The sequence below is a fragment of the Podarcis erhardii genome (genome assembly GCF_964252035.2).
Source record: "Podarcis erhardii genome assembly, chromosome: 12".
NCBI lineage: Eukaryota > Metazoa > Chordata > Lepidosauria > Squamata > Lacertidae > Podarcis > Podarcis erhardii.
Window position 1 is genome coordinate 20,887,718 of NC_138513.1, and position 23,704 is coordinate 20,911,421.

At 39.7% G+C, this 23,704-nt stretch overlaps 1 protein-coding gene across 1 annotated transcript; it reads right to left on the reverse strand.

Moving 5' to 3' along the window:
* Positions 1–84: 84 nt before the first annotated feature.
* STAM (signal transducing adaptor molecule) lies at positions 85–22,177 on the reverse strand. Its single transcript, XM_081882160.1, has 14 exons — positions 21,951–22,177; positions 15,342–15,426; positions 12,311–12,386; positions 12,126–12,221; positions 10,934–11,080; positions 9,282–9,372; positions 8,805–8,997; positions 8,129–8,223; positions 6,023–6,111; positions 3,687–3,774; positions 3,397–3,451; positions 2,327–2,480; positions 1,609–1,784; positions 85–1,293 (listed from the first exon to the last, which is right to left on the reverse strand). Exons 1-14 carry the CDS (start codon positions 21,988–21,990, stop codon positions 1,047–1,049), a joined length of 1,632 nt encoding a protein of 543 aa, XP_081738286.1. The 5' UTR covers positions 21,991–22,177; the 3' UTR covers positions 85–1,046.
* Between the last annotated feature and the right edge of the window lie 1,527 nt (positions 22,178–23,704).

Sequence of the window (23,704 nt, forward strand, 5' to 3'; positions counted from 1 at the left end):
TACTCTGGAACTACACAGAGACTATGAAGGATAAAAAGGTTACCAATATTTTAACACCATACACATAACGAAACAATCTGACAATTATGGCAGTCCTTAACAAGACTTTAATAAATGTAGTGTTTCTTCTTGTTCCAGTTTAAAAATGCCACTCACTCACATCCAAAGTGCCCCCTCTCTGTCTTTGGTGTGATCTCCACCAACGTACACAGAATATAACTATTCAGCATTCAGGTGACACAAAACTAGCATGAAAATGTAAGTTACATAATTTAAACAATAAAAGATAAAATGATTCAGATGTGTTTCATGGTCCCATATGTTTAGCAGCTTGCAAGTTATTATTTTGAAACCATTATTCATAAAAGCAGAATCTTTTCTGAATGCAGAGTGTCTGAAGTTCTAGACCCCTTACTTTGGTAGACAGTGTCATCTAGTAGCACCCAAAGGCTACAGGAAGGAAGGAAACACTCACATTCAATGTACAATTAATGAAAAAACTAGGCAATTCAGTTTCAAGAGCATATCCATAGCCAGTAAGTATTTGTGATATGCAGGTTAGAGCCTTCTCCTACACTCTGAACAAACATCCTTATAAAATCCATGAACATGTTCCATCTGTTCATGATTAATAAAACAGTAAATTATTTTAACACTGTGTTATATATTCACATGATCACCATAGTAATTCAAAACGGCCACTAACACAAACACACTATATGTACATAAACATATATGCCACAACAGTTTGCCAAGTTGACTCGTCACAAACTAGCCAGTTTCAGCAGACATAAATAACCTTGTACCAATTTTAGGCATTTTTAAAGGAATTAAATGTCCTCTAAGTATTTTAATTCCTTTGCAAACTAAAAAAATAATAATCCTAAAAAGTCAGTGCAAATAGAATCATTATACTTGTTCACCAAGAAAGATTCCTATTAAGCCGAGGATAACCCACGTTTAAGATATTAAAGGAATAAACTCATAACATTGTAAACTGCCGTCAGCAGAGGTTAGAGTAGATTAGGAATCAGAAGTCCTCTATCCTATAGTAGTGCCTTCTGGGAATAAGTGTTTTGTTGTGATGATGGAGGTTGTTGTTGTTGTGGTGGTGGTGGTTGGCTGCCTGGTGGCTGCGGCAGGGATGAGGCGACTAAGTTATAGTTTGGCACCTGAGATATAGTTCCAGAATTCTGGTAAGCAGCAACATCAGCAGTAGCAGCAGTTGGGGGTGGGCTGTAGACTGAAGCTTGGCTAGAATATGTGCTTCCTGGAACAGAACCAACCATTGTGCTAGAGGTAAGGGTGAGAGGGGGGAAAAAGAGTAAGTAGACTGAAAAGAGGTACGAAACAAAACAAAAAAATGGAAATTGGATCCTTCATCTTAAAAAACAAACAGGTCTCCCCACCCTACTGCATGCCTTGAGCCTGTTTTGCAAACCTAAGGAAAGCAGAGGTTTCTGTAACCTGATACAGAATGTCCAATCCAAACATACTGCAGGTGTCACAAAGATAGCTTTAGTGATCAAGTTGTCAATTATTATTTCCCTTAAGCATTTCTAGCTAACATTACATGCAAGTTTTGGATATTTGAAGTTTCACAATTACTTTGTGTAAGATGTCTGAACTGGCTGACTAGGTAATCCAGAGCTTGCTGCTGGAGTAATTGTGCCTTGATTCAGAGGTGGTAGCTGCTCTGATGGAAGACTGTAGGCTTGAACATGACCCATTTGGGCATTTCCTGCCACCAAATATGCATTGCTTTGAGGTTGTCCTGGATAAACCTAAACACACACATTGGGAAGAGATAAACACAGGAATAAGCTAATGTCAACTGACGCTTATTATTTTGTTCCACTTAAAGCCATAAAAACAGGATTTGAAACCATCTTAATAGTCACCGCTTTAAAGGCTAGTTTATGTAAACAGTGCTAGCTAATGACTCTGTCCCACCCCCAATTGTGAGCACCCCCACACCACTGGCTTAACCCCACCCCTACAAACTCCAGAAGCCTGGATCAGTTCCTCCCAGAATGCATGGAAGTTGCAGTTTCTTGTGTCTCTTGATCATATACAATGAATTGGGAGGCATAGTAAATGATGTTTTGTGAAATCTGTTAAATAATATAACCTCATTATATTTGGGTGCAGGAGCCCTCACAAGTTATAGGCCTCACAAGTTACTAATTTATAAATGTTAATGTTGAAGGGTTCAACTATACGTAACTGGCTTTATCACTTGAATTATGCATTATCCACCAGTTTCTTGGAACAATGCCACAACACAATTATCTACCTCAGATCTTTACAGCCTCCAAATACATACCTGAGAGCCAGAAACACCGGACTGAGCCATATAATACTGTTGGTTTTGTAGTTTTGAGTACATTGAATACATTGGATCCTCATTCATCAACTTGGTATATAATGAGAGTGCCTCCATCACTTTCACATTGAGCTCTGACAGCTCAGAATGTTTCCTGAATGAAACATTTCAATATCAATGAACATTATTTTACACAAAACAGATACTAGCTTTATAGTTTATCATAGGGTGGCTGGACCTCCAGATCCTTTTGGAATACAACTCCCATCAGCCCCAGACAGTCTAGCTAATGATCAGGGATGATGGGAACTGTAGCCCAACATTGGGATGGCCACAGGCTCCCCAACCTTGACTTATCCACTGAAAGAGGCATCATTTTACTGCAAATGGAGGAAGGGTAAAGTTGCAGTCAGAGTCTTTAAAAGAGAAAGAGTGCTCTCATGCTTTTTGACAGCAGCAACTAAGGGAACTTCCATCCTCTTCCTCCAACCTCCTAAAGAACCGAAGTGCTACACAGAGACAGCGGATGTTTCAATTTATGCAAGGGAACCAGGTATGGAGACTTCATGAAAGGAGGTAAGACAGAGAATTGAATGCCTGCCCTAAAGTACTACACAGACACTCAAAGATAACTAACAGATAGCTGCCAGGGAAGCCATCCATACCTCCTACTATGAGAAAATGACCACAATTTTTTGGGGGGGGGACGGGGGGTTGGAGACAGAGAATTGTGATCCTTACCATGAAGAATTAGTACAGGATATAAAGAAAGTTGTCTATGTACAAATACTAGTCAAATGTCTGGTCCATAACTTTAAAAAGCTGCATTAGCTGTCATTACTGAAAATGCACAAGACCTTCTGTTTTGAAATAGCTACCCTATCTCTAAAGATAAACCCATCTCATTTTAAACTTATTTATTTAATTTAAAGGGTTTTTTATCCCATTGTTAATCCAAAAAGGATTCAAGAGTAGCTTACGAAGTTCAGAAGTAGGACACATAAGTGGTTAAAACAAAACAATTGCTGCTTTGCAATATCAGGTGTTTCTCTCTTGATATCTGTTCTTACCTGTCAATATCTTCTAGCTTTTCATCAATGAGAGGTCCCATTTGATGGCACATTGCTAGAAACACAATGAAAATAGAAAAACTATAAATCTCAAAAAAAAAATTAATAATGAACATCAAGCTAGCTAAGAAAAAGTTATACTAAAAGAGAAGACTTTCCACAAAACAAACAAGATGACTTGAGATAATCATGGAAATATTTTAGAGAAATGATGAAGTTAGCATCCTGTAGTCCTTAGGTGGGAACTTGTTTGTGACTATGAGGACAGAACAGGGGGAAAGAAAGCTTACTTTCAAGGTGGATCAGCTCTGGGAGGTCTGGCTGATCATCACCTGGATCTGCACTTTGCAGCATCTGCAACAGTTGGTCCATTTTATCCTAGAATAGGACACACACATTATTTATTTGGGTTCAGATCTATGAGCAGTCCAAAATTTATGTTTCAAAGAATTACTTTAGGCACTCCCAGCAACTTGAGCACACGCAATGACTTCAGCACAACCAACAGCATTAAAAAAAACAACAACAGCAGCAGACCTCCGTGACATATCAGAAAGTGCTTTCAAAAGATCAGAAACTTTTAATTCTAAAAGTTGTCTGGCATGTAGCATGTGGGTGGCTGCTGAATCGGAAATATTAAGTCCAGGGTCCACTTCAGCATGAGAAACTATTTGCATTTTTCTACGGGCACAGTTGAAGTGTTACAATAGTTCTAATAAAAACATTACATGCACCGTTTATTAGCTGTTAACGTTCTGTCGTTCTATGAGAGAAACAGTGCCAGCACGGACAATACATTCTACAAGCAGGTTTGACAATAGTCATGTTTTCCTCTCAAGGTCTTAACAATAAGGATGTCCCTTCTATGAACAGCCTTGCCTTAATGCACACCTGGTGGAAGTTTTAAACTAAAATTTTTATAATGCATATACTGTACTGTAGTCACCCAAACAAATAATCTAAAATTATACTAAACTGCATAGCATTATAGTTCTGAAGGGGGAAAAACACTTTATTTTAAAAATGCTGCAAGAAGCATTCCCTCTTCAAAGATGCTGCCTCTCATCCACGTTTTTTGTAAGTTCGTACAATAATAAATAAATGAGTCAATTAAGTGGAGACTTTTCTAAATATTTTAAATTGATTAGTTAACTGGAATACAATAGAAATAACATTCTCTGGAAACTGCACATCTACTAACATGGTTATTAGCAACTTTTTATATGCAAGTCTTTTGATATACAAGTAAATAATAATACACCCACATGCACAACACACTGTGCAAGAAGTTCACAGCGTCTATATCCTTCAAACGCATAAGCTGTTTTCAACTGTCACTCTATAAGAATTTCTGAAATGGAATGCCAGTAGTTAATGTTACTCATACAGTACGAGCATCACTGCCACCTAGTGGTGCAACTGCAAATATTTATGAATGTGACAAGGATTTTTTTCCCCTGGCAGAAATATCCCAGGATATGATCTGAAGACACATGAAGCCACTACCTTGCTGAAACTAAGTAGATCTGGGTCTGGCCAATGCCTAGATGGGTGACCAAATGTGGGAACCAACTTGGCTTCCATGACAAAAGAGAGGCAGGATACAAAAATAAGAAAATAAAAATAGAAAATACACAAAACAGAACACAGCCATTCAAGCTGATAATCCAGAAGGCAAACACTTCACAAAAGACAATAATTTGATATGAATACACTATGAGAGTAAGCTGGGCCTCATTTAATAAAACAATACAGAAACACTATTAAAAAAAAAAGGTAAAGGTAAAGGACCCCTGGATGATTAAGTCCAGTCAAAGGCGACTATGGGGTTGTGGCGCTCATCTTGCTGTCAGGCCGAAGGAACTGGCGTTTGTCCATAGACAGCTTTCTGTGTCCTGTGGCCAGCATGACTAAACCGCTTCTGGCACAACGGAACACCGTGATAAAAACCAGTATCAGGTATTCAGCATGCAATATTTGGTGGTCTCTGCTAAGAAATGTTTCAACAGAGTTCAAGATATAGGTGTTTTCCTTTCTTTTTTCAAAAATATTTATGCAGAAAAGTAACACACTGGACCTTTAAGATTCATAATCTTCCCTTTTTTGTACTTCACCTGTGCAACACTACAAAGGTTTACCTGAAGTAAATCTTGCCATTCAATGGGAATTGTTCAGAAATAAGTGTGTTTAGTATTTCTAATAAAGGGTGTGTCTGTGTCAAACTAAGTTCTACTCAGAATGCACCCATGGAAATGTTCGCCATGACATCCATTTCAATGGGTCCACTGCAAGTATGACTAATGCTGAACACAATTCAGGAGAACTGGTTACTGAATACAGGAGAAGTCAGAACAAGACAGTTTAAGGAAGTCCAGACAGTAGTGTGGACTACTTCTTTAAATTAAAACAGAAAGTGAAGCGCAAAGATGGGGAGACACAAGAAAGCCATTATATTCTGCTTCAAAATAAAAATATTTGAAGTTATTATAATAATCTAATCACATTTTAAAAATGAAGGAAAGCATTAGTATTTGTGTAAGTTGAAAAAAGTGCTTCCAAGTCTCAAACTGAAAAGTTTTATAAATATTATCATATACCCCTTGTTGGTCTACATTTTTGTACTTACTTCATCAATATAAACTGGTTCAGGCTCCGGTTCAATTGTTTCAACTTGAACTTCATCACTAAATTGCACGGTTTTCTTCTCGGTTTTCACTGCGGAAATATAAGTTGACAGAATACTGAACAGAAACACAAAGTTTTAGACTGAGGAAAAAAATGTAATCGAGGCATTTTATTTATAAGGTAAAGGGTAAAGGGACGCCTGACCATTAGGTCCAGTCGTGGCCAACTCTGGGGTTGCGGTGCTCATCTCGCATTATTGGCCGAGGGAGCTGGCGTACAGCTTCCGGGTCATGTGGCCAGCATGACTAAGCCGCTTCTGGCGAACCAGAGCAGCGCATGGAAATGCCGTTTACCTTCCTGCCAGACCGGTACCTATTTATCTACTTGCACTTTGACGTGCTTTCGAACTGCTAGGTGGGCAGGAGCAGGGACCGAGCAACGGGAGCTCTCCCCGTCTCGGGGAGATTCGAACTGGCAACCTTCTGATCGGCAAGTCCTAGGCTCTGTGGTTTAACCCACAGCGCCACCTGCGTCCCTATTTTGTTTATAGTTTATAAACTATTTTGTTTATAGTTCATGACATAAAGGTATTTGGTCTCAATATGATTCTGTGGAAAAGATCCTGCATCACCACCAGCAAGTGGAAAACACTGTTCACACATGGTGGCAAGAACAACATTTATTTCTGACAGTCACCTCTTATGGTGCCACTCTGAAAGGACCTCAAACCTTGGGTGGGTGTGACTTTGGGAGTATAATAAATGGGACCTCTGTGCATGAGTGCAGCAGTCACTCAGGATCCAGATTCTAGTCTATAGATATTTGTTTATATGTTTCTGTGTTTTTTAACAAATTATCATCACCATCTTAACATTTGCAAGGTACTTTCAAGTATTTGTAGCACTTCACATGCATTCTTATAATTGTCATAACAGTCTTGTAAGTTTAAATCGCTATTGCTATCTCCTGCATTGCAGATGGGGAGATAGGCTCAGAGGGAGTGTGCTGGGTTAACCAACTAGGGCATGGCAGATTTAAGATTCAGGCCAGTGAGTTGTAACTCAAGTCTCTTCACCGTTATGCTAATATTGAAGTTTTCAATAACTGGAATCTTCCAAATGGAAAAAAAGAAGAATGAGGGGATCGTTTTCAAAAACGTATTTCATGTACAGATGTACAATATTGAAATTACATGCAGTACTGCCTCAACGCACATTTAGAATTAAACAAAGGAAAGTAGAAGTACCCACCTAACACACACACCAGTAAAGCCAATAGGGGAAAATAAGATTGAAGATAAAATGGGTCATCGTCACATAAGTTTAGACATTCATGTTTTATTCATATTATACTCAGACTAGGAAGGACTCATGTTTTGGATATCTAGGCATTCTAAACCAAGGGTTGTAGACAACTAAGTCCTACTCACAGCAGACCCAATGAAATTACTGGCCTTAAGTTTGTTGCGAATAATAATTTCTGTGGGTCTACCCAGAGTTAAACTTACACTGAATACAACCCTAACTTGCCTTTGGACTGGCTCTTGGGGATAGAATGCTAATGTAATAAGATTAAGTGAATGGTGGAAGGAGGAGCCTTTTACAAAACCTGTCTGACTTTGCAAGATGGCAAATACGATCAGAGATTCCCACACTAAAAAAATTACAGAATACTTTTCTTTGATACTTCATTTCCCCCTGCATCAAGGGATCAGTGAAGGGAATAGGCCATATCTAGCATAACCCAGGGTATTCTCTTCGAGACAAACGGCATCCTCTTTGCCTATCTGCATTTGTAACAATATTAGAAAATACGCAGAGGCGGGAATCGAGCTTTCTATTACATGAGTTAGCTTCAGAACTCTCACATAACTAGTCCTTCTGAGAGGGCTAAATAATGAAATTATAAATTATTCTAAGAGGACAAAATTATGAAAAGTTCCTCTCAAATAATAAAGCTAACAATTCAAGAAATAACTATTAAGACTGTTTATAAAATGATATAATCTATGTAGAGGGGGGTGTAAAACAGGGACTTGCATTTGATGTATTAAGCTTTAATGTGCTAAAACCACTGCACTTTTCTGTGTGAACATTACATTACTCACTCATTTCTGGTTCAGCAGTAAGATCAGCAGTTACAAAATTAGAAGGAAATAATCCTGTCCCTTGATGTGTTTCACCTTTCCACCAGTTTGGATCACTATAGGTTAGAAATAAAAGAATTAGACATGAAAGATTGGAAAACGTGAGCCTCATAATCTCAGGGTTGTGGGTTCGAGCCCCACGTTGGCCAAAAGGATTCCTGCATTGCAGGAGGTTGAACTAGATGATCTTCATGGTCTCTTCCAACTCTACAAGTCTATGCATGTGAGAGGAAGAGTTCAATGGTCAAAAACATTAGGCCAATTCCATCTCTATCCACCCTGAAGGGCAAATTTCAAGAGGCCCTTTCATTATTCTAGCAACCATTTGGGCCTTTGATTTTTCTTCTGGTTCATTACAGTATGGAAAGAAAGACAAGACAGGATCCACTTTTATAGGAATGACAACATACTCTCGATCCAATCCAATGAAGTTAAGATCTAAAACTCCTGGGTCTCTTTGGAAGTAAGCATGCAAAAAGGGCTTCAAGATTTATATCACAATCCTGTACGGTTGACAAAATAGAAGCGCTAGTAAATGGAGCTTGCAAGTGTGTCAACTGTGAATTGCAGCTTCACGAGTCTGCCTGCCCCAAATATCTACTGTGCAAATGTGATTTGTGGACTCCAGCAGATTTACCTGTCATCAAGTACAGTGATAAGTTCTCCAGCTTTAAATGTTAGTTCATTATCTTCGGCAGCTTCAAAGTCATAAATAGCCCGAACCTTTCGGCCCTCATGCTTGTGATTAGTTAAGAGGCTTGAGGTGCTTGGATAAAGAGTGGAAAGAGGCGTTTGTTGTTGTCTTTGTTCCTTAAGTGACAATTCAATAGCTGGAAAAAAGTAATAAATCCAACTTAAGTGTAAGCAAAACAAAATAAGGATTTCTCTCTGAATTTATTCACACGAGGGAAGCCTATGGAACAGCATTGAGGGGATGCTGAAAGCTGCAAAGGGCAGGGGGAATCTGCCATAATACCTCCCTCTTCCGTCTCTATCAGAATGATACTGTTCTATTCACAGTATGTGGATCCAGCCCATGGGGAGAGGAGTTGAAATCTGGAGCCCCAATCATGAGCTGTGATCATCTGAAGATTCTGATCAAGCAATAACCAACCTTTAGCTAGATCCTCTTCCTCCTTCTTGTTGGCTACTATCCCAGGATCTTTGGCTACTAGAGCTGGGCTTGCTTTCGCTTGTTCTGCAGCCTTACAGGAGCAAAGAGGGTAGATGTTATTTGAAAATTCAATGCAATATATTAAATCCAGCATTTGTGGCCATATCAGAAATATATTAGTAAAAAAAATCAGCTTCTTTTGAGGAAGGGGCGGGGGAAGCTGACCTTTTAAGAGTTCACCTCGCAGTAATGGTTAGTGGTTGCATCAGCGCACGCAAATGAAAAACCTTCCTCAAAATGAGCCATGTAACTCATCTCATGTTACATCTGAATTGGCAACTAGAAATCATGGGTAAATTACTGTTACAGTATTTTCTCGACAGGTCATAGAACATTTTGTGAATGGTCTGTTAAATTAGCAAGGTGGTATTAGGACAGGGAATGGGGAACCTCTGGCTTGTGGGTTCCCCATCTGGTTCAACAGCCTTTTCTATGGCCCTTTTACTTCTCTCCTTGGACACATTGCTCCCAGATGCTGCAATCTCTGATCAGTGAAGAAGTGGAGGGGGGCAATCATGGAGAAGCTTACTACACAAGTTTTAGACATCTGAAGGCTGCCCTGTGTCAGGAAGTTTTCAATGTTTGATATTTTATTATGTTTTTATATTCTGCTGGAAGCCGCCCAGAGTGGACAGGGTATTATTATTATTATTCCACATTCCTCTTCTCCCAGGTCTGTGGCTAATTAAACAATCTATGGCCTTTTAAACTTAGAGGGGGGGGTCCTGTTTTGTCTGTTATCTATTTCTTTGTTTTTATATTGTGAATTATATTTTATATTCAGCCCTTGGCTGAATTCAATTATTTGGCAAGCAAGCAAGCAAGCAAGCAAACAAACTGATTTACTTATTTTAAGCTGTAGTCCCCCAGATACTGCCAGACTACAACTCCCCTACCATTGGATATACTGAATGGGGTTGATGGGAATTGCAGGCCAACGACATTGGAAGGCTACAAATTGCCTACCACTGCTTTACAAACACATCCCCTTGCCATGAAAATAAGCAAGAAAACATGGACTAGTAGCGTGCATCATTATTGCCTTCCAAGATGTAGGCTTGAGCCATTTTCAGATAACAATTTAAACAATTACAAAGGATATGAACTTGGAAGCCACGTGGATGTTCTTCATAATGACGGGTAGGGATGACATTTCCACCACTCAAAAATTGAGACTATATGCACTTTCAGAATCATGTTGCCCACCCATATATTAAATTAATGAGCTCAAACTTATTTCAGTGAAAGCCTTTGACATACCAAAGCTCTCATCTTCACTCATGTAAATTAAGGCTGTAATCTAGCAACACCATTTTGGCACACAAAAGTGTTTGGACCTTCTTCTCTAACTTCTGCATGGCCATCAAGTTGATCTAGCATTGTAAGGGTCTGCATCAGAAGACGAAAGTTTTAAAATGAAAAAGAGATGCTTCACTGAGAACAATGACTTGGTGTTCATTTTTATGAACAGTGACATGGGAAAGAATCAACAACAGCTATATTCAGGAAGCAAAACAGCAGACTGATAATTCGTAGACCTTCTTAGTATTACATCTCACATTAACTACAGTTTTTGCAAATTAGCACTTTACCTGTGAACCAATAACTGGAAACATAACACCCTGTTCCTTAAGGTTCTTTATCATTGCAGATATCAGACTAAGCTGGGGATCATTCTTGAATTCGTCTGTCCATTCCACCATGAGTGCTTTCAATTTTTCACAGACTTTTGGATGACCCTGTAAAAAGGATAATGCTAATATAGTTTACAAATATATTTATTTGTAAGCAGTCATTTATTTATAAGCAGCCATTCTGGACTATGCCCACTGAATGAGGTAAATAAAATACAAGTATAAAAATAATGTAATAAAATCTGAACATATAAAATTGAAAAAACCCTCAAAAAAATCAATTAGCAAAAAACCATTTCCAGAGCCATAGCAACAAAACTAGTCCATGTTAACTGCACTAGTCCATGTTAACTGCACTTGGGTCCCACTTAAATCAGTTTGATGTAACTTATAATGACTAACTTTTCATACTGATTTCAGTGCTGTTTACTATAACCCTCAAAAAGAAGCACAAATTGTTTTGCTATGTTTGTTCATATCAACCCCAAACCAGTTTAAAATTTATCCCCCACCTCAAATCATTAAGCACTCCTTTAAAATATAAATAGAGCCACCATGTGAAATCAATACTGGGATATGTATTTAAGTTAGCAGCTTTCAGGATGTTCAAAAGTCTTCCCATTTATTTACAGAACAAACTAGCTCTAGAATGGCTCAGATTTCCCAAGCCATAGGTGTGGCCTGCTTCCCTAAAATCTGAGAGTCCTCTTAGTCTTAATCCGCAGCCGTCTAAGCACTGTATTCAGATGAAAAGAGGAAAGAGAGATGTCCTGACAAGTATGAGATTCTGTCTCTGGGAGATCACCCAAACCCACCTAACACTAGTTTGGGCCAGCATTTGACAACAAGAAGTTAAATCAGAAGAAAGAAGGATCTTCTGATTATCTTGAGGCAGAGGAAGTGTTATAGATTAACAACTTTATCTCAGAAACCACTCTAAAGTCACAAGCAAGAGCCCTGTGGTAATTTAAAAGCTTAACAAATTTATGGCACAAGCCATAAATTTTCTTGTTTTTGTAACAACAGACTTACAAGACTATCCCTCATTTCATCCATATGTATATGACTCCATTGTCCAAATGTATTTTACCCCACTTCAGGAATCATTTAACTTGACATAACCAAATTGAAAAGACTCAAAATAGAATACCTTATTTAGCACGTTGCTTACTTCACTAGCAAAATCTCTTGAACATACTTCTAAATGAAATATTTTACCGCAGTTTGAGACACATGCTCCTAAAAGCTAGAGAGAGAGAGAGAGAGATTAGAACTAAAGTATTTTATAGTAGAACATGAAAATTAAGCAAAGTTTTTTTTCCAAAGGCCACGTACGGTCAGCGCTTGCATAGCAACATGGGGATCCTTGTGGTTCACTCTCTTCATAATAGACCGAAGACAGTCCCTAGGCCTGATAAATAAGATAAGCAGTTTTTTAAATATACTGGCATAAACAACAATATGCATTACAATGAAAGGGATGGACACACACAACAAGAGAGTAAGAGCAAGCTTCTGATTCAGCTACTTGGGAGGTAGCAAACCCTCTCTTACAAGCTAGCAGCTAAGGAAAATGTGTTTGAAAATGACTGAGACACTCCATAACATAATTTGCCTGTTTTTCAGTGGCAAGAGTCCCTGTGGCACACCCTCAATGCAATGATCCCCTTTCTCAAGGGGGGAAAAAAACTGTGCAAAGAAAATACAGTACTCATTTCTCTCAATGAGATTTTTCCGCTTCCTGACACAAGATTAACCCAGTGAAAAAGGCAACGGCAAGTAGCTAGTCTTGGTTGCTGGAGACCACAAATAATGACTGGTTCAATGCACTAAGCCAAAATTGGTGTACTTCTATCCTATGTATATCCACCTATGGCATCTCAGTCCAGGGAATTTTTGTAGCGTGACTTTCCATAACAATTTTCCTTCAATTTTCTCTAGGCAAGATAAACAGTTCAATTCTGTATCAAAGTTAGCTCCCTGTAGAACTTGGGACGATTTGCTAGAATCTGGAGTTTCTCAGCACACATAGTGCACAACCTAACTGAAAAATAGCAAGAGATCAGTCATTTACTGGCCCAACATCTACAGCAAAGGGGTTGAATGACAAACAACTCAAACAGAAGGATGGATAAACTTAAGATTCAGAGGTTAGGTACAAATGCCAATGTTCTAGCCATCCCAGACAGCAGCCTATTTACAGACGTTTCAGCATCTGAGAAAGTATGAGAAGACAAAAGTCACTGTAGAAGACCAGAAGCTAACAGACTGCATTACTGTCAGAGTGTAACTAACTGCTACCAAGAGATATTTTGTATATGAAGGAAATAGATACTGTATTTCTTGAAGTATGGAGTTGCAATTATACATGCCATGTTTTAGTGAGAAACAGGAGAGTAAATGTAGCCCATCTTCACTACATAATAGAATCTGCTTTTTCAAAAGACTCCAGTGAGGAAATTTAGCTGTTTCACACAATATTGACTAATGAAACAAATAGCAGCTAACATTTAGATTTCTATCTTTATGAGATCACTTTTTTAAAAAATGTTTGCAGCTTTTTTTGGGGGGGGGGAGTGTATTCCTGATTTCATTTTAACATAAAGCACTGATACCCAGCCACATAAAGGAAGCTGTAGTTTAAGTTACACTGCAGCTTTCAGTAATCTATATTTGGTGGTGTCTGTTTTACAAACCACTGCTTCATACTTAACACTACTAATTATAGAAAATGCTGTGACATAGCATGGTCACTTCACTCTGTACAAAACTGTGAACTTGTCTTATTCCAAGAAGCAGCTGCTATCAAGTTTTCTATCAAAATAATTAGGAGGAAAATGAATAAATTACATTTATGAACTCATATGCAAATAAATAGGGAAAACTTCAACAAAACTTAAAATACTTATCAATATAACCACAATCAATCAATCAATCAATCAATCAGTTTATTAGGGCATAGACCAGCAGTTTATAATCACAATCTGTTAACGTAGCACTAAAAACTAGCATTTATGGTGATACTTTAATTAAAATATATGCTCTATTCCATAAGCAGCACATATTTCATTTTCTTGCAGTCAGCAAACCTGTTGAGTTCAGTTATAAAAATAATATGACATTCAAGGCCTTATATTTAAAGAGTTTATCAAATTATCAACCGGAGTCTCAGATGGCTATATTTATATGTTTGAAGCTGCCTTGCATTTGACCCTAAAAGGCAACCTAACAATATATTAAATGAAATAAACTCTCATGCTGTAAGGCAAAGTTGATTCATGGAGTGACAAGATTTGAAGGGATCTGTTTGCCATCTGTCCAATCTGTAAGCTAAAGGATAATTCTCATATCAACATCTGTCCTTCTCCCCCAACTCCCAGATTGATTCAAATTGCTCAAGTTTAAGTGAATTAAGTAGAACTAAGTCCACAGAGCACTTGCAGATAAGAAAAAGTTGACAATTATTGGCTGAAGGGAAATTAGACAGATCATAAGTAATATTCTCACTAAAATTCCATATAGGGAGACAGTAGCACAGCATTTTAAGGGAGGAATTAGGCAAATCAATCTTCATTTTCAGCATTTGTTTCTTTGAATAATGCAGACACTAGACTTAGAATTAATTTAGGGTAATTTAATCATGTCAGTAATGATGGGTTTGAGTTACATCCCAAATATTTTGTTTAAAAACTCCTACAATACAGAACTGCAAATAAGTTTCAGAACCAAGTTGTAAAGCGCACTACACTCTTACACATGCCGATACTATGACACATTGGTACAGGGGAGAGGAAAATGAGTTGATAAATTACATCAATCAGCCAAATGGTTCTGCTAAGATGAGGTGTGTGCTCTAAGCTCTCTTTCTAAAGTGCTTTTAAATGGTATGAGAAATTATTTTTAAAAGAAACACTTTATTCAACAGGTGACAGTATTTAGATAACTCAGAGGAAAAATTAATGGTAGACTGCTTGATCATTTCAGAAAGAAGATTCAAGAAGAGGGCGCTTAATTTCTGCCCAAAAAAGGTGATGAAACAAGCTTTCAATATCAAACTGATTTCAGCAGTGCATTACACAAATACTGCAAAACACAACATAAAGTCTCTAATGAAACTTTTTAGAAAATACTATTTTTTTTAATCACATGCATTAATCACATAAGCAATTCTGCTGAAAGCACTCTCCAAATTTCCAGTGCCTTTCAAAAATTCTAGGGCTATGAATGCAGTGTACATAACTTGGCATTAACACATTTAGTTTTCTAGTTTTCCCACAGGTGTTATGCAGTTTGATCTTATCTAGTTTTATTTATGCTTCTTCCAAATAAAATAACGAAGTGTTTCAAACAAGAAATGTATACTTACCCAGTTCGTGACTGTCCAACTTTATCACAAATATCTAAGATGAGCCCCCAGTCTTCAGCAGTATTCATTTCACTAGTTGCTTTTTCTAAGTGACACAAAAATGCTTGGAGTGAACTTTATCAAGTAAGTGAAACTTCAGTATCAACTCTAAATAGAAATGCATCAAAACGAATATGGTCATCCTACTCTGAATTATGTTGACACATTCCTAGATGCAGCCCTAATGTAGCATTGTATAAAATTCAGGATGAAACAAAGCAATATATGAACTCTGAAGAAAACATAGCACACTTGTAGTTCTGAGGGTGTGAACATGTTCAATAGCAGCATCTCATTACTCAAGACATTAGCACATTGGTTTGTCAAGTCAACACATTTCTGCTGCAGCCGCTCCAGCAGATCCTGCAAGCCAATAATAATCACCTACACTATCATGTACTTGCTTGAACTTTGCCTTGAAATGTAGCTCAAAAACACCATTCCTCTGACTTATAGTCAGACCCAAAGGTGGGGCTAGGAAGATCTGAAACAAGTTAGAACAGGCCAATTCAGATTGGGATTTACCACCTCACCACCCACTGTGTAATACCTCTGCTGCTACCAGCCCTTCCTTCTTTCTAGATCTAACCTTTACAACAGAGTTGAAGGACCTGTGGCCCTCCAGATGTTGGGACTCCCACCATTTCTGGCTCAGGCTTATGAGAATTAAGAAGTCATCAACATCTTAATTAAGGGGTCTCCATCACTGCCTTACAAGCAGGGACACCAATGGGGAGCAGCTTTCAGCATTGGAGGCCTTAGGCAAGGCTTGAAACTCTCTACTTCCAGGAGTCCTCCATACTGTCATTCTCTTTCCTAAGGATATGTTTGGAGAAAGGGGAAGGAGAATGACAAATCAATCATCTTTCATATCAGTCCTGCAATGGGGGAATGGAATCGGTCCCAGAGGCTGTAGCAAAACCTTCAGTTCACGGTTTCATTCCTGTTTCTGAAATTCAGTAGCATCACTACTCCAAGCTGTTTCAACATTTTATAACTGATTGGATAATCCCGTGCTATCGTTAGCTGGCCAGTTTGCTAATTCAATTCTAAATACATACAGTTCTAGGGGGGGGGGGAGAAAACAGTTTTTCTCCAAGTCACAACACTTGGCTGTACATAATGAACTTAAGCCCTTAAAGATTCCTCAGGTGTTCTGCAATACATATGCTATGGCATCCCACCTAGCTACAAGTGGAATGAAACTACCATTTGCTGTATGTCCTGGGGTAGCATTAAGTTGTAAAACCTAAGTTTGTTATATACCCAATATACAATCCTAAATATGCATTAAAAACAGAATTAAGGTGATAATAGCTAATGTAAAGGTTTGATTTGCATAATAAACTCAAATGTTCATGTCTTTCTACAAAGAAATCAAAGATCTGGCATCAGTATAATGTTAGTGCTGCTTCTGCAATGAGCAAGACTATTTTTATGAATTCATTGACAGATTTATTTTTTTGTAATGTCAGCTGGCTAGAATGCTTTCCAAACAATCTTGGACACAGTCTTATATGGCTCTGGTTCTTCAAGAAACCTCTGGTTGACAGCTATGCACACACATAATATTTTCCTTTCCAAACCAATTCCCTCCTACTAGCACACAGCCAGATGAAGCTACATCTCTACTAAAAATTAAACTACACCTCCATCCACCCCACCAAAAAAAAGATCTGGGAAGAAGACAAGCCAGAAAGCTGTCTTATGACTTGTTCGAACTTCCAAGACTGATAATCTGAAGAATGTATTTCAGTTTGTAGCCTGCCTTATTTCCAAGATATAGAGCAGACTCAACAGTATTATAGGCACAAGAGACATGTGGGGTTTTGGCAGGGGCTGGGTTGAATTAGACTGCTTTCTTATCATTACTGTTCCTTCCCTTGAAAGTCTGCTGAGGCAGCTGAGACTGTTCTGCACATCCTGCTCTGCCAGGAAACCAGCAATTCAGCACTATGGCAGTTGGGCACATGCTTTCATTCTCATGTATCTTTCACAAGCTTACCATTCTTTTGCTTAATCTTTCAATATAATATTTCACACACAACAAAGTTAAAAATATTTTAAATAAATAATTATTAGTACAGGAATTACGGTATTAAACTAAACCATTTTGTACTATGTGCTAGGGTCTTCGATAACTTTAATATCCAAGACAGTGGTACCTCGGGTTACATACGCTTCAGGTTACACACTCCGCTAACCTAGAAATAGTGCTTCAGGTTAAGAACTTTGGTTCAGGATAAGAACAGAAATCGGGCTCTGGCGGTGCGGCGGCAGCAGGAGGCCCCATTAGCTAAAGTGGTGCTTCAGGTTAAGAACAGTTTCAGGTTAAGTATGGACCTCCGGAACGAATTAAGTACTCAGCCTGAGGTACCACTGTACAGCTTTTGCATCTAAATATCATGGCTTGCCCACAGACAGACATTATCGCCATTTAAGTTAAAGTAAATACTCACTAAACAAAAATGCTTACCTCCCTCAACCAGGACTAATGACAGAAAACAGCATCTCTGCCTTTGAAAGTTTCCAGACTATAGTAAACCTGCAAGATGCTAATACTGCTATCAGCCCAGACTGGCTCACTCCTCTAGTAGGAGAGGAAGAACAAAGCACTGTCCTGTCTACCAACACTAATACATATCCAACAGTAATTAGGTCAAGCACCAGCTGTCCACAATAAACAAACCTGTAACAAAATAAATCCTTGCAATAAAAAGCCACCTTACGTATTCTAACTGCAAGTTAAAACCTATACATTTAAAAAAAAATGTAAGATAGCATTCAAGGACCCAGGAATAAGGCATGTGAGCCTTGTGGGTTTAATAGCATTTGACTGCCATCACAGGCCTGAAGTGCTTGAACACCAAAAAAGGCCAGAAGCCCAATGGTGGTATAACTAAAAATATGTAATACTGCATTATTTCTATAATCCCTGGTATTAGTAATTTAAAAAATAATAAATGCTGTATACTATGGTAACACCAACACATTATTCAAAGCAGCACTAAATTAATTTGTGGCTTTATTTTATTTAATTAAAATAATTACATTAAAAAGGATCAAACTCTGCCCACAGGCTTGTGATCTAAACTAGAGGTGGGAAGACTTTAGGCCTGTTGGACCTACTTTGTTTGTTTTACTTCCACACAAGGATCTACCAGTACCACATGCAAAATATATACAGTGATAATTAAATAACAGGGTGCATTTCTGAATACCTTTTGGGCTTTGAACTTTATTTTCACTACCAGAACTGAACTCCCAGTCCTTTCATATGAAAACCCAATCCCAGTCAACTTTCCTTATTCCAGCAGCCTAATATAGGTGGGAAAGTCATTTTGTTGTTGCAATTAACAACCAAGTAAGGAATCCTTGACAATCTATTGCAAATCCTGATCTACTTTCTGCCCTCTTCTAACCTAAACAACTGCATTTTTTTCACTGATCAGATTTCCTGGTTTAGCCCAGTTCGCAAACAGCAACTTTCTTTGGTAAGAAAGCAATGGCTACCGCACGGCCACCACAATGCTATTTCAAGAAAGAAAAAGATAGTCATATTGAAGCTACATGCCTTCTCTTCTAGCTCCTCCATGAAATTCATTCTCAGGAATAGAATCTGCAGTGTTGCTTCCCAAACAAAATTAAATACTTACTATTAATGCAAGATGCAGCCTTTTACTATGAATGTTTACTCAAAAGTAAGGCCCACCATGTTTACTAGAACACACACAAATGTGTGTGTATTCAGTTGCAACCCAAGTTTTGACAGTGCTGTAGTTAGCTTTTTGAGTTCAGTGACTGTGCTCGCAAAGTAATGTTAAAAACTATGGTGGAAATGAAGTATCCTTTTCAAAGAATGTTGGCTTGTCACGTTGTTTGAACAAGGAATGCTGACAGGTTAATTACACAAGTCACCTTTGCAACCAATGGTTTGAAGCTGGCTTGTTTTAGAAACTTACTAGTAAACTGTGTTTTCTAGCATGTGTAACAGAACAAGCAAAAATTCTCTGAAAGGGAAACAAATCTCTGAAAAGTGATATGGATCAAAGCTTGTAGGCCCAATGCTTTGCTTGGACTCACTGCAGTTCATCCATACAGCACTACACAGTGTGGGACAGAGGGAGAGAAGGAATTCAATGAAGCACCGTGTAAGCTCTGATAAAAACAAACATTATGTTTTTACATGTCATCAGTTTATTCTACCTTCAATTCAAACATTACTAGAGTGCTGGACAACTTCATTAGTGAGCTACACCAGAAACACTAAACAAATCCAATGCATTTTATGGTAGTACACAATCATTCATTGCAATCCATGATGAATCAGCCATTACATCCATCACACCTCATTTCTGAGGTTCGCAGCAGCATCTGGCTGACCACTTCTTGGGCCTATCTGGACATCCCTTTGACACATATTGTGAAACTGGAAGGTCTTAAGGCGTGTGCAAACATATTCACTCCCTCTCCCTGCTTCTCTGTACTGTGGGAGAAACAAACATTTGAACCTTAACATTCCAGTTCTTTTAACACAGGAGCTCCCCTGATGCTGGCACATTAATCTTCCCCTGTGGGAGGAAAGTGCAGGACAGGCAGGAAAGTTACTATATGAACTCGTCTGTTCCCAATCTTTCCCCAGGGAAATCTTGATACAAAAATAACATCTGAATAAGACTGTGTGCTCAGCTATCCAGTGGCCCCTCTTTGGTGTGACAGAACAAGGAAGTTCTTATTTGCTGGACATTCTATGCTCAGTCTCTTCTGAAACAACCGTTTCCCCTGGATTTCTGCATCTGAAGACATAATACAAAAGCTGCATTTTGCATTCATACTTTGTTTCAGCTCCCCTCAGACTATCCCACATTAACAGGTGTGGTCTTGTGACAAATATCCACATGTTTTTATGAATCACTGATGACTCTACATAAATACTGAAGTCAGCCAGTCATGAGCTGAATGAATTCCAGCTTACAACTGACAACAATCTTGCTAAAGCTCTTGTCATTAAACTATGACTGCAAAAGCTGCTACCTCTCTACATATTATATAGCTGCTTCCAACATATTAATGTCATTAGTGTTAAGTTCTGTGTAGTATTGACCCTATCTACCCCAAGCCTTTTGACTTTTAGTTCCTCTTTCTCTCACCAGAAAGAATATATATTTTAGAGATAAGCCAAATATGAATGGGTAACAATTCAGAGTGAGTGGCTCATTTTAAACAATTCCTACAATGAAGATACTGTAGGAAAGATTATGAATGTACCATACAGACCATAATATACAATGATCCTGTGTATGTGTGTATGTGGGAAAGGGAGCTGGCCATATATATACAGTATACACACTGGTAGGTCACAGATGGCTGTAACTTCCAAGTGCATAGCCAACCCTATCCATGACAAGTAATTTTAATCAGGTGGTAAGGATTTTATAACCCACAAGACCTTCTACAAAACAGTTTACAACAGCAAATACCATCTGGCAAACCACTAGAACTGGAAGCCGCACACAGTTAAAAGCCCATTACTTCCCCTTTGGTGGACCTTGGGAACCATAGTTTGTTGAGGATGCTGAGAACTGCACCTGTGCATGAAGCAAACTGCAGTTCCCAGGATTCTCCCCTCTCCCAGGAAGGGTGTCAGGGCTTTAAATGTATGATGTGTATGCAACCTATCTAAAAATCACATCCATCTTATTACAGGAATTCTGAAGCAGTCCCAACAACAAAAAGTTACTGGATAGGCACTCAATGAGGAATTACTTTAGTGGGAGAAGAGGAGATAGAAAGGGCTGAGAGCTACCAAGTGTAACTAACTTAAAGAAAGAACACATAACTTGTGAATGTACAGTGGTACCTCGGGTTAAGAACTTAATTTGTTCTGGAGGTCCGTTCTTAACCTGAAACTGTTCTTAACCTGAAGCACCACTTTAGCTAATGGGGCCTCCTGCTGCCACCACGCGATTTCTGTTTTCATCCTGAAGCAAAGTTCTTAACCCGAGGTACTATTTCTGGGTTAGCAGAGTCCGTAACCTGAAGCGTTTATAACCTGAAGTGTCTGTAACCCGAAGTGCCACTGTACTTATCTTTGGGCAAGTCACACTCTGGCAACTTAAGCTACCTCCTAAGATGTGCTGCAGCGATAAAAGGGAGAACCAACCTACACATTTCCTGAGCTCTGGGGCGGATTTTAACCTTAATTTTTTAAAAAATAATAATCTGGAAAATAAAGAAGTGTGTCGTGGTGGGGTGGGGAAGAGACCCCTTGTCCTCTCTTAAACAGCTTTGAAAGATGGAAATAAAGGCGATGGAAAGACACATGACGCGCCTTTCAAGAGCTAAGCCCCACCCTGCCTGACATATGGGAAAGGGAACTTGACAAAGGCGAGGCGGGACCCTCGTGCAGGGAGAAAAGAAAGGCAGGTGGGAGGCGGGTCGACCCCCGAGGGGAGATGGGGAGGGGGTCGCACCCAGGACGGAGGAGCGAAGGAAGGGCTGGCGAGGGGGAATCTGTGGGTCGGGCCCAGACTGAGGCGACTGACTGCCCGGGCCTCCTTCCTGACTCACCCACATCCTGGTCGAAGGGGTTGCTGGTGAAGAGCGGCATCTTCCCAGGGCGGCGCGGGGGGAGACCGGCGGCGGCGGCGGCGGCTGAGCGAGGCGAGCTTCCCTGCCGCCCCTCCTGGGCGGAAAACAACAAACAGCCACAGACGCCTCAGCGCAGCGACTGACGGAGCGAGGCCCCGCGGCGGCTTAGGCTCCGCCCCCCACTCCCCCCCTCCTCCTCCTCTTCCTCGCGCTCCCTCTGTCCGCTTGGTTCTCCTCAGTCGCCGACGCTTCCGGGCGCGCGGTGCATGACGGGGAGCGGCGGGGAAAAAGAGGTGTCCACCGCACTTGCCTGACGGCGAGGCGGGCACGGCGAGGCTTCCCGACGGGAAGCGCCTGGGAAAAAGCGGTCGTTTTTCTCTCCCCCCCCCCCGCCCCAAGTTTCCCAACCCTGCTTCTGGTTGTCAGACAGGGTTGTGCGGATGTGTCAATGGAGTAAAAGGCCCTTCAGGCGCGCTTAGGAAAGCCGCTTGCGTCCCCCTCCAATGAGATCTCCTGGGTTCTAGGTGTGTAAGGATGCCTGGTCTGCCAGGTGAGGATGCGGAGGCTGGGCGAGGCAAGTGGGACCTGAATCAATGCATAGCAAACCTGTATGCACACACGCTCTCTCTCAACAATCAGGAGAAACTATGACATCAGGGACAGCCATCACTCGCAAAGAAAATGGGCTAAATGAATATATGATATGATATTTCACTATTGGGCAAACTCTGGCTGGGCTAGGCAAGAAGGAAGCATGGAAACTCCATTTCCCGCCTCCGTCCCTGGCACAAGCTAGTGGCCAGCAGATTGAAAGCTGCAGCACCTGACATTTCTGGGAGCTGTCCAGCATGCCTGAGCCTCAGGGATATGGCCAGACAGAAGCTTATATTGTTGCCCACAATGCTGCCTGATCATGGACCAAGGAACGGGTGAGAGACACTGTAGCCTTGCTGTTATAGGATATTGAGAGGGAGGGCATAACTCTCGCATGGAGGTCACAGCTGACTTGGGTTCAGCTTACTCAGGACAGGACAGGTATATCCTTCTCCCTCTTTCTCTTTACTTTAGCAGTGGGTACTGTGGCAAATTGTCACACTCACTCTTCAGGCTTTGGCATAGTTAGGGGTCCTATACTCTCATAATTAAGGTGTGTGCTGAATGATTTGCTGTCTGCCCTTCTTATTGGGCATAAGCTTAAGGGCAGAAACACATGTTCAATGAGACAGAAGAGTGCCAATTTCATTTTTCAGCTAGGATGTCCTAATGTTCACTACTGGAAATACTATAGAAAAGAAACTTTAGGATGAGCCAGAAACAAAAATTCATGAATCTGTTTTATATTAGAATTGCTTTGCACATTAAAAAAGAATATTTGACACATGTTCAGTCTCTCTGGGTGCACATGTATTCCCCAGCTGTGTTCCCTTATCTTAATTCAGGTGGTCTGCAGCATGCTGATATTATATTAATTTATAAATGGATTAGCATTCCTTTTTTATTTCTCATATTGCATTTTATTGTATTACAATTTGAATTCTAATCTAAACCTAAGACAATAAAATGTAAGAAATAGAAGAAGCAACAAAAATACAGTTAAAAATCATACAGCACCTAGCCCAGCACATTACAATTGCAGAAGAACCAGTGAGTGGTCTGCCAAGACCATCAAGCAATTTTCAAGAGGTCCATTGGGGGGAAATGGTTTGGCAACCATTGTATTAGGAACAAAAGAA

Excerpts from the sequence above, each read along its gene's own strand:
- STAM (XM_081882160.1), bottom strand. The coding sequence starts at position 21,990 with ATGCCGCTCTTCACCAGCAACCCCTTCGACCAGGATGTGG. Across the intron at positions 12,387-15,341 it reads GTTGGACAGTCACGAACTGG|GCCTAGGGACTGTCTTCGGT; the intron begins GTAAGTATACAT and ends CTTATTTATCAG. Across the intron at positions 8,224-8,804 it reads ATCACTGTACTTGATGACAG|TGATCCAAACTGGTGGAAAG; the intron begins GTAAATCTGCTG and ends TCTAACCTATAG.